The sequence below is a fragment of the Euwallacea fornicatus genome, chromosome 19 (genome assembly GCF_040115645.1).
Source record: "Euwallacea fornicatus isolate EFF26 chromosome 19, ASM4011564v1, whole genome shotgun sequence".
In the NCBI taxonomy this organism is placed as follows: Eukaryota; Metazoa; Arthropoda; class Insecta; order Coleoptera; family Curculionidae; genus Euwallacea; species Euwallacea fornicatus.
In genome coordinates, this window is record NC_089559.1 from 3,743,616 (window position 1) to 3,763,068 (window position 19,453).

General features: G+C 33.5%; 1 protein-coding gene across 1 annotated transcript; it reads right to left on the reverse strand.

Annotated features, from left to right (window-relative positions):
- Positions 1-257: 257 nt before the first annotated feature.
- Positions 258-16,014, reverse strand: LOC136345318 (uncharacterized). Its single transcript, XM_066293490.1, has 4 exons — positions 15,914-16,014; positions 15,500-15,829; positions 13,539-13,830; positions 258-610 (listed from the first exon to the last, which is right to left on the reverse strand). Exons 1-4 carry the CDS (start codon positions 15,943-15,945, stop codon positions 314-316), a joined length of 951 nt encoding a protein of 316 aa, XP_066149587.1. The 5' UTR covers positions 15,946-16,014; the 3' UTR covers positions 258-313.
- Positions 16,015-19,453: the final 3,439 nt, after the last annotated feature.

Sequence of the window (19,453 nt, forward strand, 5' to 3'; positions counted from 1 at the left end):
CACAAACGACTCACTACAGAGCATCTGAATGACCGACGCCTACCGAGGAAGATACAGAAAACTCTTGCGGGCATTTCGTCTCAGCTCACAAGGTCAGATCAACGAGAATCAATGAGAGTCACTATGAACGATCAATTTTTTGGTTTACCACTGTTGACATTGCTTGAGTTGCGCAGGAGTACGGTGATATAATTCATTATCAAACTGCTAGTAATGCGTTTATGAAGTCATAATAGTTCCAAATTAAAAAACTGGAATTATTCATTAGTCAATATATTTAGAAGTCAGTCATGTCAACAACATGATGTGTTCATCATTGGAGAACATTTATCATAGCATTGACAGCGGCCTTGGCATTACCATTACTGTCGAATGCTAATGGAGTTGTGGACGCTCTCCACGAGTAGTTGTCAGTAATACCCCAAATGCTCACACCAACACATCCATTAACAGACACACATGTTTGGACAACTTTAGCGTAGTCAGCTGCTTGAGCTGCGTCGTCTGCTCTGCTGTTTTCTCCGACATCTAATTCAGTTATTGCTACTTCCAAACCAAGAGCAGTGAATCGTTCCAAGTTGGCCTTTAAAGTGGAAGGCACTTGACCAACCTAAAATAGAATAAATTGGTTAACGTTTGCCATCCATGGTGAATTAGGAACAGACAGGTGGCCGGGACAGGAACTGGCAATGTTTACATGTCCTCTACGTGTCCTCTAAGAGTACAGAATGTAGTACCTTAACCCACTAACACTCGCCGTAGTCAAATGAATATATATTTGAATATTGTTGTATAACCGTCATCCACAGGACGTCTAAAAACGGACGAGGTTCTAATTCAGTTATTTATGAACGAATTTTGATGAACTAAAACCGAAATAAAATTATATTTTTTGGGTTATTAAGTAAAAGCGTCAAAACTGTTTTTTTTTTAACTCAAGTTGTTCTGCTTCTGGTGTTAACTTCAGAATTTCAAATAAAATTTCATAAATTTTTTTACGATGTTTGATAAAAAATATTTTTATGAATTTAATAATGTATGACACGTTAATGTTAAAACAATTTTTAACTGAAAAAAAATTTGAACAATATGAGTTACGTAGCCATATGTATTTTAAATTAAGGCATTATGAGATATGTAACCATCTCTACCGTCACGGGGTCATGTACGTTGTTCTGTGATCATCGACATTTCATTCCATCACATTCTACTGTATCATCTTGTACAAAGAAGCCTGGCGGCATGGACAAGTGATACCCATATGGCAAGTTAAAGCTGCCCTTAACTATTGGAATCACATAATTCTTCTTTATAATTTTCTGGGGGCATGCAATGCTATAAGTATGAATATAGCAAATTAGTTCTGTAGTTCACTGAAAATATTCGGTTGTTCGATAATTAATGTCGTATTTTTAATGCTTTTTCAAAGTGAATATACTTATATTAATAACAAATATTAATCAATGATGTAGTGGCTATCTTGGTGGATGACCTTTTGCCATCTTTCGGCAAGTTGGAAAATTCCGCGTTCGAAAAAGCCTTGATTTTTAGAAGTAAAAAATTGATTTAACTCATTTTTAACGGCACGATCAGAATCGAAATTTTTACCATTCAAATGATTTTGAAGAGAACGAAACAAATAATAATCTGATGGCGCCAAGTCAGGACTATATGGTGGATGAGGTATCAGTTCCCAATTGAGTTCCAGTAATTTTTGACGCGTTATTAAAGACGTATGGGGTCTAGCGTCACCATGATGGAACAGAACCCCTTTGCGACTGGCGAGTTCAGGACGTTTTCTTTTGATGTCTTCGTTCAATTTCGATAGTTGACGACAGTAAACATTCGAATCAATAGTTTGGTTTCTCGGAAGCAGTTCAAAATAGAGAATACCCTTGTAGTCCCACCACACAGATAGCAAAATCTTCTTTTGATGAATGTTGGCTTTGGGCGTCGATTGCGCAGGTTTATCTTGTTTGGTCCATGATCGTTTTCGGACTACGTTATCGTAGACAATCCATTTTTCATCACTCGTTATGACTCTTTTTAGAAGTGGGTCGTTTTGGTTACGATTCAGGAAAGAATCGCATATGTTAACGCATTGGGTGAGGAGAATTTCCTTCAATTCGTGAGGAACCCAAACATCCAATTTGCTAACGTACCCAAGTTTTTTTAAATGCAGAGAAACGGTTGAATTCGATATGTTCAACTTTTCTGCCATCTCTCGAGTTGTCTTACGCCGATTAGCTTCGATTAAGGCCTTTATTTCATCGTTATCAATGGTGATTGGGCGTCCAGTGTGTGGTGCATCTTGGACATTAAAATTTCCGGAACGCAAGCGTGAAAACCAACGCTGGCACTGGCGTTCAGTATGGCAGTTCTCACCATAAACTTCACACAATTTCTTCTGAGCTTGTGCTGCATTTTTGCCCTTTCGAAAGTGAAATAATAAAATGTGTCGATAATGCTCACTTTGATTGTCCATCTTCAACTTAAATAATAAACAACTTCTTGTTTACTGATCACGTTCAATTTTCGATCGAAAAAAGTCTAAAACATAACCTTTAAAATGGCATATAATAATGTAAGCGACGAGATCACTATTACCCGATATGTATAAATTAAACCATCTATGAGAATAAAACGACATTAATTATCGAACAACCCAATAGTTATTAGTGTTGTTATTGAAAACAATTATCAACTGCCAGTTTTGATAAATTCATCATTAAATGCAAAAGGAAAAATTCTATTTGTAGTATTCAAGCAATGTATTAGTACGAAAAGAAATAGAATTGTTTAGTTTTTTCAGTTTAAAATTATTGTGACGTTAACTTGTCATACATCATCAGTTTCAGAAGAATATTATCTCCAGAAGTAATTTACGAAAATTACATTTTCAGCATGAATGCTCACATAAAATTTTGATAAAGAATGTTGTGGTTCAAATATATAAAGGTGTCTTCATCTTGTTTCTTTTTGCTGGGTACCAGATGGGTGCCACGTGGCCATGACCGTTACGTCTTTGTACAAGATGATGCAATAACATAAGATGGACTGAAACGAAGATGTCTTCATGACTATGGATATAGTTATATCCCTCAGATTGTTTAAATTTTTCAATTTTTTTCCGTTGAAGATTATTTTAACATCAGTTTGTTATAACATAATTAAACGCAGAAAAGTATTTTCTATAAAAAAATTGAGTTCTTTTTAAAATTTTGAAGTTGACACTTGAAATGGAAGAAGTTGTGTTTAAAAAAATCTACTTTGACGTTATTTAGTAGTCTCAAGAATATGAATTTATTTGGTTATTTTTTCATTATAAACCGTTCATAAATAATTAAGTTATAGCTTCTCCCGTTATTGTTTAAGACACCCTGTGTAAGCACAATTAGGTAAAACAATTCAAGCAGTGAGTTTTCAAAGATATCGTTTAGAAGGCACCAATATACAATTGATAATGAAATTTGTGTGATTTCCATTAAATTTTATGTCCTCAAAACTTGAGGAGTAATTGTTTACCTTGCACGTGCTACAATTGTTTATTGTATTATATATTTTATTCGAACGCAAAATTTAATAATTTGGCTCAGAATATACGTTCCAAATAAGTTAATAATTTGTTGTTCCAAGCGAAAAGTTCTTTATTTATTTAGATAAGTTTGCTGGTTTTGTTGTGACTCAACGGCACTCGAGTGATTACAAGGGTCGAATGTGAGTATAATTTGTATTGTGACACATAAAATGTCTACACATATTTAGCTTCCATTTAGTATCAAAAGGGTTTTATCTTGATGACCTACGGAGAATATATGACTATTTCAATTTAGAAGATCTCGAAGGCGACGAAGATATAATAGTTCTGCTCCCCGATGTCGATCCTCTGATTGACGAAGAATAATTTGATGGAAATATATTGGAATCTAATATTTTACCCAAAGATATCTCGAGAAAAGTAGAAATCAGAAGGCGACACATGTCACAAGATTAGTCAAGTAGTAACAATGGACCTATGAGCTATATTTAAAAAATTCTGATATCTTGTAGTTCCCCAACCAAAACTGGACGAGTTACACTAGCATAGAACTAGTTCATTTTACATAAAATAAAATAACATGTTACCTGATCGTGACTGAAACATTCGAATCCAGAAGAAATGTTTGAACATACCATAGACGAAAATACAACTCAACTAATTTTTGATCAGTTTATTATAGTTATATGCTGCACAGAAGAATCAATTCCAATTTACAGTGATTGGTCAAGAAGTACATACATTAATGGCAATTTTACATTTGTCTGGCTAGTATAAATCGCCTGAAGAACGATTATACTGATCGACAGATGAAAGTTTAGGCGTAGAAAGCGTTTTCAGTTACATGCCTCGCAATACGTACCTCAAAAGACAGCAAAATATCCATTTTGCAGACAATAATAAAATAGATGTTTGCGATAAAATGTATAAATTACATTTTATAAAGAATCTGCTTTGCCAAAATGTCACAAAATAAGTTTTTTTTTCCTTTTTGTCCGTGGACGAAACTCTAGTGAAACACTTTGGACATCACCGCTGTGGACAATTTACAAAAGGAAAACCTGTCCGGTTCGGACACAAAAACTGGTTCTTATGTAGCTGGACTGGAACTCAAATAATTTTGATAATTATTACAAAGACTATGAAAACAAAATTGGAGACAGTCTATGAGTCACCGTTTTACTCAATATTTTGAACAATGTACTGGATCCACAAAATGACTGAATGGAAAATGATTTTACCACAATTTCTTTGATGACAGTTTTACAAGAAAAAAGATTCACAGTTACTGCTACTATACAAAAAAAAAACAAAACAAAAAAATATCCTAAAATTGGAATTAAAAATGAGGAAAACTTGAAAGAGGCATTTTTGAGTATCAATTCGAACCAAACAAGACGTTGCTCTTGGTTCGATGGGTTGACAACAACGTAGGCAACCGATGATGTCTAATTATGACACAGTGCCGTCATAGTCGCAAGTTGGCAGATAGTCAAAAGCCAAAAAGGAAATGATTTAGTTCCAACAACCAAAGCTGATTCACAGTTACAGTTATAAAATGGGTGACGTCAATTTCAGCGATCAGGGCGTAAATAATAAAAGAATCGAAAGGCGCGAGGAAAAATGAGGTTTTCCCCACTGTTCACCTACATGTTAAATGTAGTAATGGCAAACCCCTGGAAACTTTCAAGAAAAATTTGCGTTAATCCGGAAAATAAGATAAACCAATTGTAGTTTACAAGGTATACAGGGTGTCCCACTGGGAACTCTTGTTAGATGTGTTCGGGAAACTATGAAAAGCAAAGTTATGAACGGTTAATAATTGGGTAAGGGCCTTGGTGCGACCTCATCTAAAATATTATCAATGATGTTACCGTTCCGGTTGTACCGGAAATCGATAGTTGCTTGCTTATTTTAGATCGAACACTCTATATATTATTACATTTTTGGATCCCACGTGTAATTTTAATACAAGCCTATTGATACGTTGGCTTTCTTAGAATTAAGATTTTTCAAGATACAGTCAGTAGCAAAAATATTGGAACGAACGCTAAACACTTACAAAATAAGGTATTTCTTGAGTAAAAGTTGTTAAACAAAGATTTTTGAGAATAATGCCTTAAATCACCAGAAATGAAGACTTATAGTTAAATTTTTCAAATATGTAACAACAACAAAAATTTGCGATCAATAAATAATCAAAATGGTAACTTTTCAATGATCCAAAAATATTGAGACGTATTCCGTTACATATTCTTAGAGTGACTCATAATGCTTTTGACATCAACAATATGATTTTAATAAATAAAAACTTGTTTAATCTTGTTCGTGCTACGTTAAGTAATGCTTTTTAGTCTTCAAATTAATTACAATATGGAGTGCGGTAAAAAAATAAGTTTCGATTTAAGACAGTTAGTGGTGTATTATTGTGAAAACGCTGTTCCTATAGTAAAATTACCCCCATATTAAATCTTAGTAAAAGTATAGTGGGAAATATTATTTTACGATATAATAATGAAGATAGACTGGACTTTATTCCACAAATTGGCCTTACAAAACTGTTGAATTAAAGGGACCAACTTCGAATTCTGCAAAAAGTTAAAGAAGGTTCAAAAATTAGTGTTCCAAAACTCCAAATGTTATTAAATCAACCTAGACAAAAAAGGTATATGAACAAAACGCCAATGTATTCATTTTCATGGTTATCATGGTAGAATGGCACGAAAAAAATCATGGCTGAATGACAAGAATGAGAAAATACGTCTAGAAATTGTGTCCAACTACACTTTAAAAGAAAATAATTTCTGGTTAGACATAATTTTCTGTAATGAGTCCAAATTTAACATCTTTGGCTCTGATGGATCTCCTAGAGGGTAGAGAAAGGCAAACCCAGCATTGAAAATGGAGAATCTATGTCCAACTCTTACCCACGGTGGAGGGTCTGCTATGGTTTGGGGATAAATATCAAATGTGAGAGTTGGAAAATTGATATTCGTAGAAGAAACAATGGACAAAATTTACTATCTCAACCTTTTAAAACAAAATCTTAGATGTAGTGCTGAAAATATGAACATTTTTAACATGTTCGGATTCTATTAAGACAACGCTCTCAAACAAAGCGCTCGAATAGTACAAGAATGACTGTTTTATAATTATCATAAGGTCAACAAAATTACTACCCAGTTCCCAGACCTTAACCCCATAGAGAATATGTGGCAGTTTCTTGAAACGCAAGTTAGAGGTTCTGAAATTACTAATAATGACACTTTGAAACAAACATTGCAAAAAGTATGGAATAAATGGAACAGAGATTTTCTACGAAAAAATTATTTTTTCAATGACAAAGCGGTTAAAAAGTGTTATTGAGCAAAAGGGTGGCCATATTAAAAATGACTGCGTCCCGTAGAAGTACAAGAGCTCAATCGTCCCAATATACCATATACGAATCATTGAAATGTTGCTATTTTTAATATTTGTTCCTTGTGTATTTTTGTTGTTAAATATTTCGAAGCTTCTACTGAAAGCCTTTATTGCTGGTGATTTAATATAATATTATTTAAATAGATATCTGTTTATTTATCACTTTTTAATGGAGAAATATCTGATTTTGTAAATGTTTACCCTCCGTTCCAAAATTTTTGGTACTGACTATATGCAATTCAATGTCGAAAGCGATAGATGCAGATGTTTGCATAATTGCAAATCCTTAAGAAATGGGTGAGTAATTTGTAATTTTTTTTTACCACAATATTGTAGGAGGCTCATAGTTTATTATGCTGCCAAGCGTTGCCTAATATTTTCTAAAGGGTGTCCATAAAAATAGAACTAACTTGGACATCAAACTATGGACAAAAATTTTAAATGGAACGCTACTATTATTTATAGCCCTACTACTATTATTATATTTAATTACCTGAAATAAAGTTTCATAATTTTTGGGTAATTGCATTTTATAATTTGATGCAGGGATAGGATATCCCTAATTTTAAGCCATAGTACTTTAATTAAATTAGATTAATATAATTAACTTTTTTATTTAAGTGTATATGACTTATATTACCTAACAATGGCATTTGATTGATATTTCCATTTTCCATAAACACATCTATCATATTCTCATTATGCGCATATGATAGACATATCGCGCATGCCCGCATTAGCTTAAAATTAGGAATGTACTATCCTAGCATCAACTTATAAAATGAAATTAGTCAAAAACTTTGCAACTTTAAGTAGTTAATCGTGAACATAGGTTATTTGTTGACGCAGTTTCAATATGTACATCAAAATAATAGAGGGGTTTCATTTAAAATTTTTAAGTTTTGACCATTTTTTGATGTTCAAGTTGGCTCTATTTTCGTGGATACCCTATAGAAAATATTACGCAGAGCTTCGCAACATACTAAGATATGGACCTAATATGATATTATGACAAAACAGAGATACAAAATACATTTTTGTTTGTTGAAAATTTCCAATTTTGCAGATATCTGCATCTGTCACTTTCCATACCCAATTGTATTTATCTTGAAAACTCTTAATTTTAAGAAAGCCAACATATTAATAAACTTGCTTTAAAATTGAACGTAGGATCAAAAAATGAAATAATATACATGGTGTCCCATTTAGAGCTGTGATTGAAGATTACTCAAAAACAGTACCCAGTATTAAAAAGTTTGAAATAAAAGTTGTCCGGTAAAAAAGGGGACATGTCATGAAGAAAGTGATTTTTAATCAAAACGTCATTCTAAGGGCAACTTTTTTTTTAAACGGCAATTCCGTATTTTGTTTACAGATCCTCGTAGATCTTTAAAAAATGTGTATTTTTTATTGGACGTTTTGCCGCAGAGTTTCTCTTGATTGTTGTCCAATTTTTGAGAAAGTCAAAAATTATTTTTTTCATTTCAAAATTCAATAATTGAAACGGATCGCTACACTTTGGATGAATAATTAAAAATGATTTTTATTTGTGGAGAAAATGGGAGAAATATTAGTCGGGCAGTAGAACTTTATACTGAGAAATTTCCGGATGAAAGAGTTCTCTGTTGGACGACTTTCAACAGTGTCATTAAAAATTTCAAAAAAATGAAAACGTTGGAAACAAAAAAACGCAATCGCTACCGAAGCGCAATATATGAAATTAATCAAATAGCAGTTCTTGCAGCTGTTGCCTTTGATCTCTGTGTAAGTTGCCGTCAAATTGCTGCTGATTCAGGAATATCAAAGACAAGTGTCAAGAATTTTAAAGGTGAATAAATGCCATCATTACCACATTTCTTTACATCAGGAACTGCATGAAACTGATCTTGAAAACCGAGCCGATTTTTGTAATTGAACGAGGCAGCAATTAAATCAAAATGCAAATTTCTTCTTCAACGTTTTGTCGTCGGATGAATTCACATTTAAAAATCATGGTACAGTAAATCACCGTAATTTACATTTTTGGAATGCTGCAAACCCACACTGGCTTAATGAAGTTGACCATCAAAGACCAGGGTCAGTGAATGTATATTGTGGTATTATTGGAGAATAGTTAATTGGACCTTTCTTCATTGAAGGAAACTTGAATGGGGAAATATACCGCAATTTCTAGCGTATAAATCTTCCGGAATTGTTAGGAAACATTTCACTTGCGATTAGACGGAAAATAAGGTATCAACATGACGGCTTTCCAGTTCATTTTTCATGGAAAGTCTCGTGAGGTTCTGGATGAAATGTATCCAAATCGATGGATTGGACAGGGCGTCCTAATGAACTGTCCTTCTAGGTCGTTTGATCTGACCACACCAGATTTTTTCCTTTGCGTTTTTTCAAGGGGCAAAGTTTAAGCAGAAATACCAACGACTACAGACGATATGAAGCGGAGAATTGAAAATGCGTGTCAATGGATAAACGGGGAGATGCTGCACAGAGTAAACCATTCTTTTCGGATAAGAGTTGAGACGTGTTTGGCGCAGGAAACACATTATTTTGAACATTTACTTCCATAAGTTTTTCAAATCAAGATTTTAAATTAATTTGTCAATTTTTTTTTTATAGAAATATTTTTTTTTATTAGAAAGAAGGATTGCTTTGAGTTTTAAACAGAATATATGCATTGTAAAACTTTTCTAGAAAAAAAATGCAATAATTTCGACTATCTCAAAAATTCGACAAAAATGAAGCATAATTTTGCAACAAAACGTCTAATAATAGATTGTTCAATTGTCCTGATAAACAATATAAAGACAACACACTTAAACGACAGGAAAACCACAAGTCTGTTTATGGACATCAATAAGGTTTTCGACAGTGTCTGACACAACGGGCTTCTTTACAAACTGCACAAACTTCACACACCAAAATACTTACTCAACATTCTTCGAAACCTACTGGAGAACAGATGACTGGAAGTACGAATCGACAACACCCTTTCTTTTTCCTTCTCCCCCGAGCAAGGACTTCCTCAGGGTTCGCCACTTTCCCTTTTTCTATACAATGTGTACTGCCATGACATATACAACCACAACTTGCAAGACAAACACGCAATAAACGAAACGGCTTACATATTATAATACGCCGACGACACTGCACTCATTGCACATGATAAAAAAACAAAAAAAGCCGTGGAGAGACTACAGATTCTAATGGACAACACAATGACATGGTTCTACAAATGGAGACTGACACCAAACGCTACGAAGAACCAACTGCTACTCCCTAACCATAAAATTAAACACAACTCCTCAACATTACAGGCAGACAGACACACAGTAGAACCAACTGACGAAATTAAATACTCAGGGGTAACAATAGACAAAAAACTGAAATTCACCAAACACCTACAAAACATGAGGACAGAAATCACTCGACGAACAAAACATTTTCGAACACTGACATACAAAGACGGAGCCATAAGTACCAAAACGGCAACAAAAATATACAAAGCGATATGCAGACCTCTATTAGACCACGGCCACGTACTGATGGCGAATGCAACAGACAAAACAAAAAAATACATACAAACAACTGAACAAATTGCCTTAAGACTAAACACAAAAATAAGATATCCCGACAACCCCTTACATAACCCACCCACCCAAATGCTATACGAACGCACAAATATGACGAAAATAACGGAAAGACTACTGCAACTTCGGAAAAAATGGAAGGACAAACCTCATAACTGGACAATATTCAACCCCCTCTGCTTGACACGGCAAACTAGACATTCCCGATTCCTTTATCCCTCCGAAACCCTCCTCGAACGCTACCAACAACCATGAACGGACTGCGGACGGACGACAATGGCGAACGGTCATTCCTCTCTCATCCTTATTAGACTTATGGTTGCCTCGTGTTTTTTTTTTTTTTTTTTTTTTTTTTTTTTGAAGAATTATACATGTCAATCGGGCAGAAAGGCCAAGGAGCCGATAGCCCATTCATCGGGTGAATAAAGATTGCTATTATTATTATTATTATTATTAGATTGTTCAAATAAAAAACACTCATTTTTTGAAGGTCTACAAGGATCCGTAAAAAATACGGGGTTGCCGTTCGAAGAAAAAGTTGCCGTTGAAATTACCTTAAAATTACGTTTTGACAAAAAGTCGTTATCTTCATGACGTGCCCTCCTCTTTACCGGACGATTCTCATTTGAAACTTTCATCATATAACGTACCGCTTTTGAGTAATCTTCAATCATAGTCTTAAGTGGGATACCCTGTATAAGGTATTCCATTCAATATAAGCAAGCGTCGACTTTCGGTACAAACGGAAGCGTGACGTAATTGAAAATATTTTAAATGAGGTCGCCCCAAGACTTTTACTAAATCGCAAAATTTTCGTAACTTTGCTGTTTATAATTTTCTCTAAACCTCTAATTGCGGTTCTCGCTGGGACACCCTGTATAGTAAGACCTTTTGTAAACCAAAGTATGTGCAGTCAAAAACTCAAAGTCCCTTCGTTGCCAGAAACTTTTCGTTTTGATAACATAGGACATTTATCGTCAAAATTTGAAAATAAATTGCGATGTGTTATTTGTCATGCCAAAATACGATAAAGCTGCAAAAAGTGCAAGCACACTCTGTGTATTGAACGTGTTTGTTTTAAATTTTAACACACGAAGTAGCTGGTTTAGCTCGCTGTACTCAATTGAATACTCCTGTTTTTTGCTCTACAAAATTAACAAAAACCTGTTTTTCATATAGTCGTATTACTGTTATCAAAATAAAGCATTATTTTTATAAAACTTCTTATTTTTTTTGCTCAGTTTTAGTTGGGCGTTAATGAATTAATGCAATGTAACCTAATAGGAGCAGGTTTATACAGTGAGGGACAAAAGTATTGGCACACCAGAAGTTCCAATATAAAATGACTGATTCTGGTACATTAGCAAATAACAAATCCAAAGAAAACTAATTTATTTTAAACCTCACATCTTAAGGTACTAATTACTCCTAGATTTAACATTATATTTTTTTTCTAACAAACGGTTACATTGCAAATATATAAACTAAGCATGGAAATCCGTGGACAAAAGTATTGGCACAATTAGGTAATATATCTAACTAACTAAATACTAATACTTTGTATAAAGACCTTTTCTTCTTATTACTTCAGCTAATCTTCTGGGCATCGACTGTACTAAATTTTGAGTAAAATTTGGTTCTAGATCTTCCCATTTTCTTTGTAAAATTTCTTTCAGCTCTAGTTTGCTTGAAATATGATGTTTCCTTATTCGTTTTTCTAATTCATTCCAAACATGCTCAATTGGATTGAGATCTGGTGACTGTGGAGGGGTATTTAAAGTGTGGGGAACATTAAATGTGATCCATTGTTTCACGATATAAGCCGTATGCTTTGGATCATTGTCCTGTTGGAAATAGAATCAGCGATCCAATCGAAGTTTTTCAGCACTCTGCTTTAAATTATTTTTAAAGATGTTTAAATACACGGTCTTATCAATCACATTATCAATAAAAAGAAGTTTTCCAACACCACTCGAAGCCATACATCCCCATACCAACACACTACCACCTCCATGTTTGACTGTCTTATGTAGATTTTGTTGTTCAAGTTCTGTGTTGGGCTTTCTCCATACACACACTTTACCATCGGACTGAAAGATGTTGAATTTTGACTCGTCTGAAAATAATATGTTGTCCCAAGATTGGTTGTCCCGGTCAATGTACTCTTTGGCAAAATTTAGTCTTTTTTTCTTATTTGCTTTACTAATATAGGGCTTCTTTCTGGCTACTCTAGCTCTATATCCAGCACGATGAAGGGTCCTGCGGACTGTTTTACTGCTAACATTTTTTCCATTCTCTACTCTTAAAATGGAAGCAATTTCAGATGCACTGGTTCTAAGATTAAGTTCAATTTTGTTGACCACTTTTCTTTCTTCCCGCGAAGACAACTTTTTCGGGCGGCCACTTCTGGGTTTATTCAAAAAATCATTACTAGTTTCAAATCTTTTAAAAATATTTCTAACAGTGTAACGGCTTCTCTTTACTATAGTTGCTATATCTGAGTAAGATTTACCATCTCTTCGTAGGTTTACAATAATTTTTCTTTCACTGACAGTCGTTTCTTCACCTTTGCGTCCCAGTATTAAGAAAAGTACTAACAAACTGGAAATACTTTAACTTTGTTTGTCCCTACACGTAAAGAATTCATAGCAAATATAAAAAATAGTAAACAAGTTGTTTGTGAATCAGAAATACTATTTAATTATTTATATTACCAAAGTGTCCAATACTTTTGTCCACGGATTTCCATGCTTAGTTTATATATTTGCAATGTAACCATTTGTTAGAAAAACAATATAATGTTAAATCTAGGAGTAATTAGTACCTTAAGATGTGAGGTTTGAAATAAATTAGTTTTCATTGGATTTGTTATTTGCTGATGTACCAGAATCAGTCATTTTATATTGGAACTTCTGGTGAGCCAATACTTTTGTCCCTCACTGTATGTCTTACTTCCTTCAGATTTAAACACATTAAGAGTACATACTTACCGTGAAATGTGCTTGAAAACCAACACCATGGATTGGAACACCCTCAGACTTCAGTTTTGAAACTAAAGCGTACAGGCCATTACTTTTAGCGTTTTGTCCTTCAATATTGTAGTCGTTAATGTACAGCTTCGCATTTGGATCAGCGGCAGCTGCGGTCTTGAAAGCCAGAGCCACAAAGTTTTGACCCATCGCTTGAGTCCAAATGGAATTTCTGAATGATCCGTCTTCGTTGAAAATTTCATTGACTACATCCCATGCATACAGTTTGCCTTTGTAATGGCCAACTACATTACTGTTAAGAAAAAACACAAGTTATACTGCAGAAAGATTTTGAGGGATTTTCTTTAGAAATGGCCGTAGATGTTCAAAAATATTAATGTTTCTGGGCCTAACTTTTGACATAAACTTTCGATCGAAATATCTTTTTAACACTTTTGAAACGTTTCGTCAGATAAACCATATGGATGTCATTTAGTAGTAAAGTGTGTATCAAAGGCCTTTGGGTTAAAAGTTCTTTTGAAGAAAACTTTATTTTCTACATCCAAGTTGTAGCCATATTGGGCTTTAAATTCATCTTTAATTTTAACAAACTTTAAATTAAGTATGTGACTTTGATTTTGACACATTTCACTTTCAGAGTCTGAATGAAGTTACGCACTTCAACAGATGTTTGCAAATATTTCCATAGGGCTTGACTGGGAGTTTCCTAATACCTTCGTTATACAGGGATGTCAGAAATTAACACAGCTGCAGTCGATTAAATAGGGAAATAACTGCAGCTCTAGAAGACCGATTTAAAGCCACTTTTGATTTTTTGAAAAAGTCCACTAGATATTTAGAAAAACGGAAGTTTGGTCATTTCTTTTAATCGATCTAGTCATGTGATTTGGTTATGGCGAAATTAAACGAATATGTATTACGGATAATTTTGTCCTGAAAACTACAGACTAGCCAGGTTTTTTTTGACAGCTGCCATTTTAAAGATATGACATAAATTTCATTTTTTTTATAGAACACAGTAGGTTATGACTGATTTAAAAACAAGTACAAGTTTTAAAATGACAGCAATAAGTACATAGTTATTTCTTAAAATGGCGGACTTATAGCCTTCTTTTAATTCGACATTGAAATTTCAAGTTCGCCATGCAGTCATTTATATTGATTTATTTATTTGACACAGACCATTCGCATCATTTAAGTCAAATATAAATTTAAGGTTTTTAATTGGTTTGATAAGAATTTCTTAAATTGTGCAAAATCTAATACCTATTTATGAATTATTATTTATAATTATTTTTATCTATATGCATAAAATTATTTATGAAATATCTCGCTTTTCCGGGTTTGAAAAATGTTTGTCAAAGCAATTCAAAAAGTTACATTTCTATCTGACTTAAATGACGCGAATTGTCAGTGATAAACAAATAATAGCTTAATACGCACGATTTCATGGCCGACTGTCTTAAATTGCAATAGCGGATTAAAAATGGCTGCAAATCCGCCATTTTGAAAAATAACTATCTATCAATTGGTATAATTTTAAAGACTGAAAAAATATCTTTTTAAATAAGTCATAATCTACTACGCTTTCCTTTAAAAAAGATAAGTTTTTGCCAAATCTCAAAAATGACATGTGTCAGAAAAAATTTCGTTGGCCAATCTTTTTCAGGGCAAAATTATTTACAATATTCGCATTTACATAATTGTTCTAGAACCAATAATTACACGGCTAGATCGATTAGAAGAAATTGACAAAGTTGGATTTTTGTTAAATATCTTATAAACCATTGACTTTTTCAAGATACCAAAAATGGTTTTAAATTGGTCCCCTAAAGCTCCAATTATTTCTTCATTTAACCGACTTCGGAACTCCGGCTAAGTTCCGAGATCCTTTCACGAATCTTCGACAAAACCTCACCCTGTATATCACATTGAATAAAAAGAATGTAAAGAAATCTTACTTGATGTGATTTACCATTGCCGATTGCAGATTAGTTCCAGTTAAAGCGGACATCCACGAAGGAACTTGTGAGTGCCATACTAGTGTATGACCACGAATTTTCATATTATGGTTTTGGGCAAATGACACGAGTTCATCGGCAGGTGCATAATTAAATTGGTTCTGTCTTGGTTCCGTAGCGTCAATCTTCATTTGATTTTCTGGTGTCATAGCATTGAACTGAGTGTAAGCAAGTTGATTGTAAGTAGCATCACTGTTTAGATGGTTATTGGATAATGCCGTGCCGATATAAATTTTCTTGGCATAGTCGCGTAAGCCACAAGAAATTGAGCTGTGCAGAAGAAAAAAATAATGTGTATGGTAAAGGTTATGTTAGCATAAAAGTAACTTCTTCAGAAATATACTGTGAACTTACCCCACCAGCGTAAGCAGTAGTATTACCTTCATTGTGAAGCAGTGTGAATAGTGTCACTTGCGAAATGCTGCGGATTTTATACGACAATGACACGTGCATAACAAAAATTATTGAATTTTGTTATCTTCAAGGATTTTGTTGATTTCGAGTTATTAAGTTTTCTATTTTTAGTTATACACAATTTTTTTTGGGCGGATAGCGATTATTGATATATATATATATATATATATATATATATATATATATATACAGTGCGTTTATTGTATACGTTTCGCTAAGGCCAATTCTCACTATACAGAGTGTCTCTAAAAGGTCTGTACAAAATTCTACCACAGATTTCTGAGGTCAAAACATGACGATTTAACCTAATTTACCTTAGTCCAAAAGTGGACGGTTTTCGAAATACAGGGCGTCAAAGTGAAAACAAAAAAAAGTAAAAAAATTTATTTCTTGGTTGGTAATGCTGCTATCTACACAAAATGTCGTATCGGGCGGTTTTTGGGGATAAGAAATCAGAATCCGTTTACATTTTCGATGCACAATGTAGAGGGCGTTGTCAGCGCTCGATGAACCCTCTTTAAAAGGGCATAACTTTTTCATCACCCGATATAAAATTTATTTATGACTAAACTTGTGTTTTCCTACATTTTTTAAGGAAAAAAGGTCTCTTGTTAAAAATCTCTACGAGGCTTCCTTCTTGAGATATTTGAAGCTTAAAGTACGCTGCATGTCTTGAACAATAATTTTAATGTACTATGTACATATCTATTCTTACAGTTGGATCGAAAAAAATCAAAACTTAAAAATAGTTTTCAATTCTTATCCTTTTATTTAAATCTTCATGTTTTTATTTGTGCATAACAATTTTTTGTTACTTATTCTGCTTAAATGAAATTGGATCTACTCGTACCTATTATGAATAGTATAGGTGTTGTGGATTATTAAAGGTGCTTCAAAGTTGTGTGTAAATTTTCAAATTTTGTGCAAGTTTAATTTTTAAAATGGCCGAAGTTTACATAAATGTAGAAATGACAGATATGTTATAAGTTTATGGATTCTGTCAAGGAAATGATCGCGAAAGTGTTAGGGTGTACAACGAAAGGTTTTCAAATCGACGCATACCAAACCACCAAACATTTGGTGCCATCGAGAGGCGACTTAAGATGGATAGGTAGAGGATATGATGCTCCGGTACCATGGCCACCGCGCTCACCGGATTTAACTCCGATGGATTATTTTTTATGGGGGACTCTAAAGTCCATGGTATACTTCACGGCCATAAATAGTGAAGAGGAACTATGGGGACGAATTCAAAATGCAGTAAACATTTTAAATAACGACGAAGAATTGATGAATAGAGTACATTTTAATTTCTTGCGTCGGATTAATCTTTGTATACAAGTCAATGGTGGTCATTTCGAACATCTACTAAAAGTATAATTTTTTCGTGTTTATGTTTGGTATCTATGTTTTCAAGTAATTTCTAACCTATTTTTAAGTTTTGATTTTTTTCGATCCAACTGTAAGAATAGATATGTAGTACATTAAAATTATTGTTCAAGACATGCAGCGAACATTAAGCTTCAAATATCTCAAGAAGGAAGCCTCGTAGAGATTTTTAACAAGAGACCTTTTTTCTTTAAAAAATGTAGGAAAACACAAATTTATTCATAAATAAATTTTATACCAGGTGATGAAAAAGTTATGCCCTTTTAAAGAGGGTTCATCGAGCGCTGACAATGCCCTCTACATTGTGCATCGAAAATTTAAACGGATTTTGATTTCTTATCCCCAAAAACCGCCCGATACCACATTTTGTGTAGATAGCAGCATTACCAACCAAGAAATTAATTTTTTTGCTTTTTTTTGTTTTCACTTTGACGCCCTGTATTTCGAAAACCGTCCACTTTTGGACTAAGATAAATTGGGTTAAATCGTCATGTTTTGACCTCAGAAATCTGTGGTAGAATTTTGTACAGACCTTTTAGAGACACCCTGTATAAGATGCCCTAGAAATATTGATGCAAACGAATATAGTGTACTGGCGGGTAAATTATTACTGATACTTTTCATTTCTTGAAATTTTGAATAAACATTATAATTTTTGAATTACATACCTCAAATTGCTCCCGAGGAGGTTTAGGATCGACGAGGTAGTCGTGCTGTCACATATCAACTAGCTTGGAACAGGTATCTTCAACGAATCCATCGTACCGCTTTACGAAGAGTTTTAAATCGGCAAGTCAGAAACTGTGAGTTTTATTCTTATTTTAGAGGATTGGATGAGTGGTTAAAATGAACATTATTAACTCACTCACACATTTCCTATACAGGGTACAACAGATTCGGGTCTATGTATGAGGATCTCGGAAATTGCAAGAGATACAAAGCCAGTTAAATGGAGGTGAAGTTGCGTATTTTGGCACTCAACCATAACTCATTTGATTTTTTTTTTAATTCGAATAACTTCGGAAATATCCGATAGAAACCAAAATTTGGATTTTAGTTTCTTTCAAGAAACTCAACAATTAATATTCGGAGAGATGCTTTTAACGGTATTACGGAATTTTTTGTCCGTTTTCTGCAGGTGTGATAAGTATTTTTACTCGACAATTAGTTTTTGAAATATTATAAACTATTTTGGATTTTCCGATGGACGCCATAGTGGATTTTTACAAAATTGAAGTCTGCATGAAATTTCCCTTCCTGTAATGTATTCTATTCCTGTAATTTAATGAAATTTTAAAAAATTTTGTAGGCATAAAGGAAAAAAAAATGTTTCCATCTAAGGAGCTTTGAATTTCGTTGCTATTTCAACCCAATAAACGCCAGATCTTATTTTGTTTTTTGTTTTTAATTTATTAAGTGCTCAGCCTTCTAATTTTATATAACAATGGAGTTAACAAAATACGATCTGACATCTATTGATTTGACACGACAACGCAATTTAAGGCTTCTTACATGGAAAATGTTTTTTTTTTAATTTTTATTCATACAAGGTGGATTTTTTAAAAGTATGAATGCCAATATCTTGAAAATTCTGATGGAAATGGAAAAATTCAGAAACACGTCTATGATAATATGATGGGGGAATGATGAATTCACCACCCTCTATGAAATACGTCCCATTCAGCTCAAGTCATTTGTTTCAAACAGCGCAAGCAAGATTGCGACATTTCGTCGGAAAGTATTTTCAATAAATTTTTCAAAAGTACCAAAGTTTATGAAATTCCGCTGTCAAATGTATCAGATAGTGCCTAAATTAACAATCCATGGGTGAAACACCTAGGCGTAGAATTAAATGGTTTTCTATCAGGAATCACTAATAGAACTGATAATTAATTTAAAGTTGTATTGTAATTAAATCAAAAACGTAAGATTTGTCCTTCAACATTAATATTTTTTTAAACTATGTATTTGTTATTGTCTATGCAAACGTATAAACGATATTTATTTTTTTAACTCACAATGACAAAAATTGCCTTGAAAATTGGACGATAGTCATTAATAATTCGTTATCTTAAAGATTAAATTCTTTCT

What these genes read in the sequence shown, in the direction of transcription:
- LOC136345318 (XM_066293490.1), bottom strand. Translation starts at nt 15,945, where the DNA reads ATGAAGGTAATACTACTGCTTACGCTGGTGGG. An exon ending in CTACTGCTTACGCTGGTGGG is followed by an intron (nt 15,830 to 15,913) that starts GTAAGTTCACAG and finishes TCTTCTGCACAG; the next exon opens with CTCAATTTCTTGTGGCTTAC. An exon ending in GCAATGGTAAATCACATCAA is followed by an intron (nt 13,831 to 15,499) that starts GTAAGATTTCTT and finishes TTTTCTTAACAG; the next exon opens with TAATGTAGTTGGCCATTACA.